We start from the raw sequence: 13,065 nt of genomic DNA, 5'->3' as shown, positions 1-13,065 counted from the left end.
AAATCTYGTACCCTTGATTTGATCAAATTAATTTGAGAAAACTTTGGAAAAGYTTTAACATTACATTACACACAGCTTCAATACTTATTGTCAAGTAAACATTATGGCACTATCATTATCTTACTATAAAACACCAGTATCAAGCTAAATGGACAAGGTTGTCACTCTTCAAAAGTTAAGCATTTTTACACACTCCATCACACAAACCATCAATGTATCTACTCTGCCCTCATCATACTCATTCTTTCCTCAGTTCATCTCATCCAGTAATCTACTACATCCTAAACCAGCAGAATTAACTACAAACTAACTAGTACTACATTACATGTCACTATACTCTATACATGGGCCGTGTGCATTTTCTGCTGGTGTATCCTGAGGTAGCTCCTCTCTGAGAACCTCTTCCCACAGTCCATACAGATGAACGGCCTCTCTCCCATGTGGACCTTCGGGGGCATCGTCAGTGGTTTAACATTAGGAGAGTGTGAGGAGGACGAAGGCCAGAGAGTGTGTCGCAGGGTCCATCTTCCAGTTGATAGATCCTGTAGAAGGCAGGCTGAAGGCAGCAACTGTTATGGGGTTAAAACCTCTTCCTGCAGATGTTTGGCGGGAGGCTAAGATGCTCCCCCATCTTRAGTCCACTRAGCAGGTCAATGCTCTCTGGTCCATCTTCTATTGTCTCCTCTTTGACCAGCAGCAGATCAGGCTTCCCATCCTCCATGTCTACTGACTGTAAGAGATACAGAGTGAGAGGATGTTGGATCAAGAAATCTGATATGCAAAACTGATTCTAGATCAGCACTCGGGCCCTGACCTAATGCCATTCACAGTGGGCTCATCTCAGTGAGACTGTGTGCGGTCGGTCCTGTGCTGCTCAGCTGGTTCCACTGTGGGTTCAGGAGGTGGTGTAGTCTGGTTGTCCTCCATGATCATGTTCCTCTCAGGGTTCCCCAGATCCTCCTCACACCCCACCTCCTTCACCGGCAGCACCTCTGGACCCTCCTCCTTCTGGAAGAGAGAGGTGATACAGATTACACAGACATACACTCCCTCAGGTACGTACACACAGATAATAAACACACTTTCAAAATGGAGTATGATGATTAATGTGCGTGTACCCCTTTAAGAAGAAATAAATTAATGTAGCTCCGGTAAAATAGGTCTTTAGTTTCGAATGGTTTGAGCTYGAGGCAAGTGGTTTTCTGCATTGTGAAGGTGAAACCCCACCGACACAAAGCCATGCTCCATTTGTTTCTATGGCAGAGGCTCTGGTAGAGCTAAGACTAATAATCAGACTTGCCTGTGCTAATGGTTCTCACAGGCGAAGAAAAATGATAAATGACTTTGCTCATGAATGATTCAAATATAACAACAGCCTGACCGCACTGGACTTGAAACAACYATACAGATGTAACTATGTGCCATTCGATATATTATCTGAGCGGCACTGGTGCCCTCAAGTCAAAATTCCATTTGCGTTCCACAGGTCACGTTTATAAGGGAGTGTTMTTTTTTTTCAAGATTAGGAAAAGTTTCGGGGCACACCTGAGAGTTCCTCAAGGCACACCGGTTGAAAACCACTGCTCTGGACAACAAGGCAGGGGAACCCTAACCATATTTTCATCCCTGTCCTACGGGAGAACATGGTTCCAGGGATCACTGTGAAACCCTCTCCGACCTTTTAAGGTTCGGAGGTGTGTTTTTCCTCTACATGGCAAAGGCAACTTAGATCTGTTATGGAGAACCCTCTCCATTGAGCTAGAGACCAGTCAGTATAATAATTACTTACTTTCTGGGTCTTAGAGAAGAAGGATTTCACCTGCCTGAGTGTCAACAAAGTCAGCTGGGAGCACTCCTCGACCAGCTATGTTCCGCCACCCCCATGTCGCCCTCTGTCAGTGGCAAGTAAGGAGTGGCCAGGGGACAAACGGTGTCTAGGCACCCTAAAGCAGGGCTAGTCCAGTATGTCCAGTAGGGTGTTGGGGTAGGTTCCCCAACAGAGCCTGATAGTGTCCCAAGGTTGGAGGCAGAGGAGTAGGGTAGGCATGGCGGAGGCTCTCCTACCGGGGCAGGACGGTGGTCCACTCCTGGGTCTGYAGGGTTCTCCATCACAGGCTTAACATCCAGAAGTCTCATTTGTGGAGTGCTGGTGTTGGCACAGTTGMGGTGCCTGAGGCCCTTGTGTAGGCAGTGATGAAGGCTGCAGCATCCACTGGAGCACCACAGACTGGATTGGTGGGGGCAGGGCTCCTTCCTGGAACGGTGCACGGGCTGATGGCTGATGCACGGGTTAATGAGATGGTGCCCGGAGCAATGCTGCTCGGGCTGGAGGCTAGAACTCAGGTCCCGCAGGCTGAGGACCAAGCTGGGGTACAGCTGGCTGGGCCAACAGAGTGGACTGTTGGTACAGAGAAGAGGTGTGCAGGGGGTGATGAGTTGATGCTGCGTGACTTCTGAAGGCTGACACCACTAGTCCAGTAGGCGCGGGCCCAGTCCCTGTCACAGACATCCCCTGTAGCGTTGCTGGGGCCGAGGAGGTGGTACGTCCCTGCTCAGGATCCCCAGTCACCTGTCCTGCCACCCTCTCAGCTGTGAGGGATGGGTTCCCGACTGGATGAGGCCTTAAGTTCACACCGTTGATGCCTAAACAGGCAAACGGACATCATAAAATCCTGGCGAAGCTGTGAGTCAAACTCCAAGTCCTCCCCACAACCAGAAGCTGCCTTTACTCCACATGCTGGTGAAGAAAAGGGGGGCGTAATCCGAGGGCGGAGGTCTGGCTGGCAAGTCCCCTGCGAACTCTCTGTAAGCTGCCATAGTGGTGGCAGAAAGTCCCAAATCCGTCGAAACAAAGGACCATGAAAGAGAGCAGCTCTACATTTAGGCTGGTCTGTGATTCATTAATTCATTTACAGGGATGTAACGGTTCACCAAACCCACTGTTCGGTACGTATTGCAGTTTTGGGGTCACGGTACGGTTATGATACAGCAGAAAAATGAAATTCGAACATTTACTGTAGTTCATTTTTGTTTATTTGGCAAAATACGCTAAATTAAAAAGCACCCTATTTGTGGCCCAACTCCAGTTTGGTGACATCATTCACAATGTTCCTGGTAATGTCTGTTTTGACAAGTAGAGGTCTAAAAAATTTGACCTGTTCCGAAATGAATCTGGGGCTTTCCCACCCGGACAAATATGCATAAATACAGAGACCCATTCCGAACGGACCCGAGGATGACCAGTTCCGTATAGACGTGGTCAGATCTGAGTGAGGGAAGCAGCAGAAAAGTCCATTTGTAAGCTAGTTAATTAACTAGAATTGATACAGTGCGAGGGAAAGCAGGTGGAGGAGGGGACTTAAGGTGTTGTACTGTGAGGTGTGTATACTGTGATCGATTGAAACTGGAGCAAGGGAGAGGCATCAACCAACTGAGCTGACTTGCGCTAGTATATGAACTTCTAGCTTGTCATATCTAGGTTATTTATCATCCAATATGAATTTTTATTTAACTAGGCAAGTCAGTTAAGAACAAATTCTAATTTACAATGACGGCCTACCGGGGAACAGTGGGTTAACTGCCTTGTTCAGGGGCAGAATAACAGATTTTTACCATGTCAGCTCTGGGATTCGACCCAGCAACCTTTCGGTTACACTCTAATCACTAGGCTAACTACCAAGTACCTGTCTTGACTGCATCAAACCGAGAGAAGCTAGTTGGCTAAAATAGCTAACTAAGTTAGCTAGCTGGGCTAATGTTGATATCACAAGTTTACTGGAGAACTGAGATCAAGTATAGACTCTGGACGAAGTGGATCAGGTATGGTAAAAGGCAGTTTTATTCAGAGGTAAAGATATCTGAGATAGCGCGCACGGACTCGTTCTGTCTGGCTCATAGGGAACCGTCGGAACAGAGCCCCGAAACATAGTGCAAATGTATTTTATACAGGTAATAAAGTAGGTTGAGTCTGGCTGGTCTGGTCTTCTGGTTGGTCCTGATGAGTTGGGCGAGGTCCCCTTCAGGCTAGTATCACTGTCCCATTGGCTCTGAGTAGAGTTCTTTGTCTTCAGAAATGTTCAGCTAAAACAGGAGATTAGGTGTGTGCGTAGATGTTCCTATTTTGACATATCTGTGTGTCTCTGTGAAATGTTCAGCTAAAACAGGAGATTTTGTGTGTGCGTAGACGTTCCTGTTTTATCAGTTTTTATGAAAGGTTTGCCTCAGCCCTCTGTCCTTGGGTGTGTGTGTGTCTCAGTATCTCGTGAAATGCAGACCCAAGCACCCTGTTGGTCAAGGCCTTTCCTGTTTTAATCAGTGTTTGTGTGGGGTTTGTGTCAGCCATCTGTCTCTGGGTGTGTGTGGGTCTCAGTATCTGCTTATGAGTTTGTGAGAAACCCTGTTTTGAAAGAAGTTAGTTATAACAACGTAATAGCAATATGCTTGTGTTATTTTAAATGGTATTTATTACACTAATTGAGTCTGCATGCGCTTTTTTCCTGTCCGTCAGTAACAAATAACAACACCTCCATTCAGATGATTAAATAGCAGCCTACCTGTTGGGTCTTGTTCGTTGTAGCATATACTTCTCATTTAACTTTTAATTCCATCATATTAATTCAATTTTCCATTGATTAGATAATCTAATTTGCTTACCCACACAAGGAGGCTCTATGACTGTAGTGGCACTTAGATGACTTGTGATTGGCCAACAACAAGCTACAACCGCCACTCTGCATAGGCTATTCTAGTAGAGCAGTGGAGAACATACTATTAACTTTTTATCCACATCTCTGTCCATCGCACTTGTAAACGACTGTGAAGCCATTAGGCCTAATGTAAACAATTATTTTATAATAATGTTTTTTATGTATTAATTCGGGTTCACGGTGCGGACCGAACAGAGGTGTACAAAAACAAATCCATCACAGCCCTACTGGATTGTATAGCTGCCGTTTTACCTTTTTTAGTACATAATGTTTCCGCCATTATTTTCTGTGATCGAAAATAGTTTTCTGGACATCAGAACAGCGATTACTAACCTTGATTTTGATTAAGATTTCTATTTCAATGATTTGGCGACGCGGGACAAATTGCTTACCCCTGACCAGGCCATATTCAAATCAAATCACATTTTATTGGTCACATACACATGGTTAGCAGATGTTATTGAGTGTAGCGAAATGCTTGTGCTTCTAGTTCTGACAGTGCACAATATCTAACAAGTAATCTAACAATTCCACAACAACTACCTAACACACACAAATCTAAGTTAAGGGATGGAATAAGAATATGTACATATAAATATATATTGATGAGCAATGACCGAGCGGCATAGGCAAGATGCAATAGATGGTATAACATACAGTATACACATATGGGATGAGTAATGCAAGATATGTAAACATCATTATTAAAGTGGCATTAATAAAGTGACTAGTAATCCATTTGTTAGAGTGGCCAATGATTTCAAGTCTGTATGTAGGCAGCAGCCTCTCTGTGTTAGTGATGGCTGTTTAACAGTCTGATGGCCTTGAGACTGAAAAATACTTTCAGTCTCTCTGTCCCAGCTTTGATGCACCTGTACTGACCTCGCCTTCTGGATGGTAGCGGGGTGAACAGGCAGTGGCTCGGGTGGTTGTTGTCCTTGATGATCTTTTTGGCCTTCCTGTGACATCGGGTGCTGTAGGTGTCCTGGAGAGCAGGTAGTTTTCCCCTGGTGATGCATTGTGCAGACCGCACCACCCTCTGGAGAGCTTTGCAGTTGTGGGCGGTGCAGTTTCCATACCAGGCGGTGATACAGCCCGACAGGATGCTCTCAATTGTGCATCTGTAAAAGTTTGTGAGGGTTTTAGGTGACAAGACAATTTTCTTCAGCCTACTAAGGTTGAAGATGCGCTGTTGCGCCTTCACCACACTGTCTGTGTAGTTGGACCATTTCAGTTTGTCCGTGATGTGTACACCGAGGAACTTAAAACTTTCCACCTTCTCCACTACTGTCCCGTCGATGTGGATAGGGGGGTGCTCCCTCTGCTGTTTCCTGAAGTCCACGATCATCTCCTTTGTTTTGTTGACGTTGAGTGAGAGGTTGTTTTCCTGACACCACACTCCAAGGGCCTTCACCTTCTCCCTGCAGGCTGTCTAATCGTTGTTGGTGATCAAGCCTAATACTGTTGTGTTGCAGCCGGCCGCAACCGGGAGATCCGTGGGGCGACGCACAATTGGCATAGCGTCGTCCGGGTTAGGGAGGGTTTGGCTGGTAGGGATATCCTTGTCTCAGTATGTAATTTTTTTTAATAAAATGTATGCACTCTACTGTAAGTCGCTCTGGATAAGAGTGTCTGCTCTTGGCCGGTAGGGATATCCTTGTCTCAGTATGTAAAAATGTAATAAAATGTATGCACTCTACTGTAAGTCGCTCTGGATAAGAGCGTCTGCTAAATGACTAAAAATGTAAAATGTAGGGTACTATGGTGTTGAATGCTGAGCTGTAGTCAATGAACAGCATTCTTACATAGGTATTCCTCTTGTCCAGATGGGATAGGGCACTGTGTAGTGTGATGGCGATTGCATCATCTGTGGACCTATTGGGGCGGTATGCAAATTGCAGTGGGTCTAGGGTGGCAGGTAAGGTGGAGGTGATATGACTAGTCCTTGACTAGTCTCTCAAAGCACTTCATGACGACAGAAGTGAGTGCTACGGGGCGATAGTCATTCAGTTCAGTTACCTCTGCCTTCTTGGGTACAGGAACAATGGTGGTCATCTTGAAGCATGTGTGGATAGCAGACTGGGATAGGGAGAGACTGAATATGTCCCTAAACACATGTCTGGGGATGCTCTGAGGACGCGGCTAGGGATGCCGTCTGGGCCAGGAGCCTTGCGAGGGTTAACATGTTTAAATGTCTTACTCACGTCGGCCATGGAGGAGGAGAGCCCACAGTCCTTGGTAGCAGGCCGTGTCGGTGGCACTGTGATATCCTCAAAGCGGGCAAAGAAGGTGTTTAGTTTGCCTGGAAGCAAGACGTTGGTCTCCCTACTCCACTTTGTCACTATACTGACATTTCGCTTGTTTGATTGCCTTGCGGAGGGAATAACTACACTGTTTGTATTCGGCCATATTCCCGGTCATCTTTCCATGGTTAAAAGCGGTGGTTCGCGCTTTCAGTTTTGCACGGATACCGCCATCTATCCACGGTTTCTGGTTAGGGTAGGTTTTAATAGTCACAATGGGTACAACATCTCCTATGCACTTCCTTATAAACTCACTCACCGAATCAGCGTTTAAATCAATATTATTCTCTGAGGCTTCCCGGAACATGTCCCAGTCTGCGTGATCAAAACAATCTTGAAGTGTGGATTCTGATTGGTTAGACCAGCGTTGAATGGTCCTTGTCACGGGTACATCCTGTTTGAGTTTCTGCCTATAGGAGAGGAGAAGCAAAATGGAGTCGTGGTCAGATTTGCCGAACGGTGGGTATGCATCCCGGAAGTTAGAGTAGCAGTGATCCAGTGTTTTGCCAGCCCGGGTACTACAATCAATATGCTGATAGAATTTAGATAGCCTTGTTCTCAAATTGCTTTGTTAAAATCCTCAGCTACAATAAATGCAGCATCAGGATATATGGTTTCCAGTTTGCATAGTCCAGTGGAGTTCCTTGAGGGCCGTCTTGGTATCAGCTTGAGGGGGGATATACAGTGGGGCAAAAAAGTGTTTAGTCAGCCACCAATTGTGCAAGTTCTCCCACTTAAAAAGATGAGAGAGGCCTGTAATTTTCATCATAGGTACACTTCAACTATGACAGACAAAATGAGAAAAAAAAATCCAGAAAATCACATTGTAGGATTTTTAATGAATTTATTTGCAAATTATGGTGGAAAATAAGTATTTGGTCAATAACAAAAGTTTATCTCAATACTTTGTTATGTACCCTTTGTTGGCAATGACAGAGGTCAAACGTTTTCTGTAAGTCTTCACAAGGTTTTCACACACTGTTGCTGGTATTCTGGCCCATTCCTCCATGCAGATCTCCTCTAGAGCAGTGATGTTTTGGGGCTGTTGCTAGGCAACACGGACTTTCAACTCCCTCCAAAGATTTTCTATGGGGTTGAGATCTGGAGACTGGCTAGGCCACTCCAGGACCTTGAAATGCTTCTTACGGCCTCTCTCATCTTTTTAAGTGGGAGAACTTGCACAATTGGTGGCTGACTAAATACTTTTTTGCCCCACTGTACACGGCTGTGACAATAACCGACGAGAATTCTCTTGGGAGACAATAGGGTCGGCATTTGATTGTAAGGAATTCTAGGTAATGTGAACAAAAGGACTTGAGTTCCTGTATGTTGTTACAATTACACCAATCGTTAGTCATGAAACATACACCCCCGCCCTTCTTCTTCCCGGAGAGATGTTAATTATTGTCGGAGCGACGCACAAAGAATCCTGGTGGCTGTACCGACTCTGACAGCATGTCCACAGAGAGCCATGTTTCTGTGAAACAGAGACTGCGAGGAGAAAGAGGCGGCGGTGAAAGCGAGGCTGACTTGCGGGCACCCTGACAAAACTGCGTCGCCGAGTGAAAAAAAACGCATCTACTCTCTGTTCAATTGGCGAACGTACAATCACTGGAGTACAAACTGGATGAGCTCTGTTCGAGACTATCCTATCAACGGTACCTGAAGAACTGTAATAACTTTTGTTTCTGAGTCCTGTCTGAACAAGGACATGGATAATATACATCTGGCTGGTTTTTCTATGCATCAGCAGGAAAGAACAGCAGCTTCGGGTAAACTCAGGGGGGAGGTGTGTGTGTCTCTTTGTTAACAACAGCTGATGCGTGATCTCTAATATCAAGGAAGTCTCAAGGTTCTGCTCGCCTGAGCTAGAATACCACATAAGCTGTAGAACATAATATTTACTAAGATAACTTCCATCTGTATTTTTCGTAGCTGTCTATTTAAAAGTACAAACCGATGCAAACTGTATAGGGCCATAAGCAAACAAGAAAATACTCAGAGGAAGCGCTCCTAGTGGCCGGTGATTTTAATGCAGTGAAACTGAATTCCGTTTTACTTCATTTCTGCCAGCATGTCACCTAGAGTCGAATAAAAATCTCTAGATCAGCTTTACTCCACACACAGAAAGCCTTTTTTAAATCAAACACTGTGGCTGTATTAACGAGAATTTTATCTTTAAAATGGTGCCTAATACTTGTATGTTTGAGAAATTTGATTTATGAGATTTCTGTTGATTTGTATTTGGCGCCCTGCTATTTCATTGGCTGTTGGCAAGGGGTTCCCCTGTCCTAGACAGGTTAATAAGTGCACCGACGACGTCGTCCCCACAGTGACCGTACGTACACATCCCAACCAGAAGGGTAGGCAACAACACATTTGTCACACTGATCAACACGGGGGCCCCTCAGGGGTGCGTGCTTAGTCCCCTCCTTTACTCCCTGTTCACCCACAACTGCCGTGCACTACTCCAACACCCTCATTAAGTTTGCTGACGACACGACGGTGGCCTATAGGGAGGAGGTCATAGACCTGGCAGTGTCGTGCCAGGACAACAACCTCTCCCTCAACGTTGGCAAGACAAAGGAGCTGATCGTGGACTACAGGAAACAGATTGCAGAGCAAGCCCTCATTCACATCAACAGGGCTGTAGTGGAGCAGGTCAAGAGCTTCAAGTTCCTCTGTGTCCAAATCACAAAGGATCTATCATGGTCCAAACACACCAACACAGTTGTGAAGAGGGCACGACAATTCCTCTTCACCCTAAGGAGGCTGAAAAGATTTGGCATGGGCCCTCAGTTCTACACCATCGAGAGCATCTTGACTGGCTGCATCACCGCTTGGTATCGCAACTGTTATTATGTTTTTAGAAATGTTTACAAATGAATGAAAAATGAAAAGCTTAAATGTCTTGAGTCAATAAGTATTCAACCATTTTGTTATGGCAAGCCTAAATAAGTTCAGGACAAAAAACATGTGCTTAACAAGTCACACAATAAGTTGCATGGACAATGTGTACAATATTAGTGTTTAACATGATTTTTAAACGACTACCCCATCTCTGTACCCCACACATACAATTTTTTGTAAGGCCTAGTACCTATCTATATGTACATAGCTACCTCAGTTACCTCATACCCCTGCACATCAACTCGGTAATGGCACTCCCTGTATATAGCCATGTTGTTTTAACTCGTCATTATTATTCTCAGTATATTTTTTACTCTTATAACTTTCTTTTTTTATTTATTTTTTTATCATTAACTCTGCATTGTTGGAAAAGGACCCGTAAGTAAGTATTTCACTGTTAGTCTACACCTGTTGTTTACGAAGCATGTGACAAATACAATTTGGAATATTCAACACTGAAATATGTTACTCTCGTTATACCAAACACGTCTGTCGACCTTTTCTGTGGACAACAATGAAAATTAATCTTTGCCTTTAATGCAGGGTTTGATCTAAATGTCAGAAGCTGTAGAGTAGAACGGTTACTTTCTATGTTATATAGTGGAATGGTTTTTCTGCTGGTGTATCCTGAGGTAGCTCAGTGCGTACAAGCTAACAGCTTTTCTCCCATGTGGACCTTCAGGTGCATCTTCAGCTGGTCCTGGCGGGAGAACCTCTTCTCACACTGGGGGCAGCTGTAGGGTTTCTCCCCTGTGTGGACCCTCTGGTGCCTCTTCAGGTGGCCAGCCTGGGCGAAGCGCATATGACACTGGGTACAGCTGAAGGGTTTCACCCCTGTGTGGACCCTCTGGTGCCTCTTCAGGTCACCAGCCTGGGCGAAGCGCATATGACACTGGGTACACCTGAAGCGTTTCTCCCCTGTGTGGATCCTCTGATGGATCTTCACTTTCTGGGGGCAGCTGAAGCCTTTGTTACAGAACATGCAGAGGAACCGTTTCTCTTTACTATTACCTGATGTGGCTCCTCCTCCCATAGCCTGGGTTGTAGCCCTGTCATTTGAGTTCAATACCTGATCAAAAAGGCAGTTGTGTGAATCGGAAGGCCCCATCGATGAGGACACTAAGTCGCGATCTCTGAGCACGAGTAAAGGGGAGTGGGTTGTGACATTTGGATTAGTTTCTAAGCATTCCCTGTAATCTAAGAAATCTGTTCCCCGTGAGTGTCCATCTCTTAGGTTACTATCTGCATTCCATGTGGGAGAAATGTCGCCCTCCACTTTCACAGTCACTTCATCTACGACCAAACCCTCCCCTTTCTTATCTAAGCACCTTTCGGAGTATACACTACTACTGTACCGGTTCCAGTCCCCTGTAGACAGATCAGTCTGTCTCTCTAAACCCAAGGTCATATTGCAAGGGTCCATCTCTGTAGTGTAAGAACAAGACGGATCATTGCCAGTCTCTAATGCGTCACCTGAGTCCCGATGGGAATGAGCCATCCTCGGGCTTGGGTAAAGTAAATACTCTAAGCCGGGAGCAGGAGGACAGCCCAGTGGCCCCGGCCCCAGTCTCTCTGGGTCTGATCTGTTGTCAGATCCTGTGTGTAAGAGCCTTTGTGTTACAGTTAAAGTCTCTGTGTCTGACTTGACGATGGCATTCAGCATTCCATTGACCTCTGTGATGCTGCGTTGGGTCCTGGGCTGCACGGCGGTCGCGTGGTCCTCCATGGCAACAAGGGGCGCCACTACAGCCGCTGCTCCAGTCTGGATGTCTCTGCTGTGCTGTCGGTCCTCCTCTCCTTCAGTCCTCTCCTGCTTGACCAGAGATGATCCTCCAGGACCTGCCGCCTCTACATCTGCAGACTGACAAGAAGAGAGAGGGTTATTACCGGTACATGAGTTGAATTGGATAACAACATCGTAGGGAAGTCTCAAAAGCTCCGTTAAGGCAGATAAATGAGGATGTACCACAGAGATAGATAGAGGACTCAGGTGCCCAAAATCCTGTTTTAGCATGGGAAAAGCCATTGAGGACTTACACCGTTTTGAAGCAGTCAACTCGGTGGTACTTTCTGTGGGTTAAGGAAGGATCATATAATTCTATTCAGGTCATCAGGAAGGATCTTTGATCAGCCAATGAATTATACTTGTGAGTAAGTGCAGGTGCCTGTAAATCATCAACATTGACTTCATACCTGCTCAAGCAACAGACTCTAGGTGGCAGTGAGCACCCTTTCAGTTTGTTTGCCAACTATTCACACGCCTTGACCTTCTCCACATTTTGTTTGTTCTAGCCTGAATTTAAAATGGATAACATTTAGATTTTTATGTCACTGGCCTACAGACAATACCCCATAATGTCAAAGAGGACTCATGTTTTCGCAATTTTTTTTACAAATTAATAAAAAATTAAAAGCTGAAATGTCCTTAGTCAATACGTATTAAATCCCTTTGTTATGGCAAGTCTAAATAAGTTCAGGACTAAAAATGTGCTTAAGTCACATTATAAGTTGCATGGACTCACTCTATGTGCAATAATAGTGTTTAATGTGATTTTTTAAATGACTACCTCATCTCTGTACTCCACACATACAATTTTCTGTAATGTCTCTCAATTGAGCATTGAATTTCAAACACAAATTCAACCACAAAGACCAGGGAGGTTTTCCATTGCCTTGAAAAGAAGGGCACCTATTGGTAGATGGGTTGAAATATATATTTTTAAAGCAGGCACTGAATATCCCTTTGAGCATGGTGAAGTTATTAATTACACTTTGGATGGTGTATCAATACACAGAGTCACTACAAAGATACAGGCGTCCTTCCTAACTCAGTTGCCGGAGAGGAAGGAAACTGCTCAGGGATGACTTTAAAACAGTGACAGAGTTTAACCTCTCTGGGATATGTGGGACGGTACCTGGCCAACATCCAGTGAAAATGCAGAGCGCCAAATTCAAATAAATTACTATAAAAATGTAACTTTCATGAAATCACACATTCAATATACCAAATTAAAGCTACACTTGTTGTGAATCCAGCCAATGTGTCAGATTTCAAAAATGCTTTACGGCGAAAGCAAACAATGCTATTATCTGAGGACAGCACCCCAGCTAACAATCACAGACCATCATATTTCAACCTTCCAGGC

At 45.0% G+C, this 13,065-nt stretch overlaps 1 protein-coding gene across 1 annotated transcript in view; it reads right to left on the bottom strand.

Annotated features, from left to right (window-relative positions):
• Positions 1-6,250: 6,250 nt before the first annotated feature.
• Positions 6,251-13,065, bottom strand: part of LOC112071437 (uncharacterized) — a 46,189-nt gene continuing 39,374 nt past the window's right edge. Inside the window, exon 17 of the mRNA XM_070439392.1 lies at positions 6,251-11,780. Coding sequence (XP_070295493.1) covers positions 10,557-11,780 — 1,224 coding nt within the window. The 3' untranslated portion in view covers positions 6,251-10,556. The remainder of the gene's footprint in view (positions 11,781-13,065) is intronic.

This window comes from Salvelinus sp. IW2-2015, unplaced genomic scaffold (assembly GCF_002910315.2).
Source record: "Salvelinus sp. IW2-2015 unplaced genomic scaffold, ASM291031v2 Un_scaffold1615, whole genome shotgun sequence".
Classification (NCBI taxonomy): domain Eukaryota; kingdom Metazoa; phylum Chordata; class Actinopteri; order Salmoniformes; family Salmonidae; genus Salvelinus; species Salvelinus sp. IW2-2015.
This window is presented reverse-complemented; position numbering and strand designations above follow the sequence as displayed.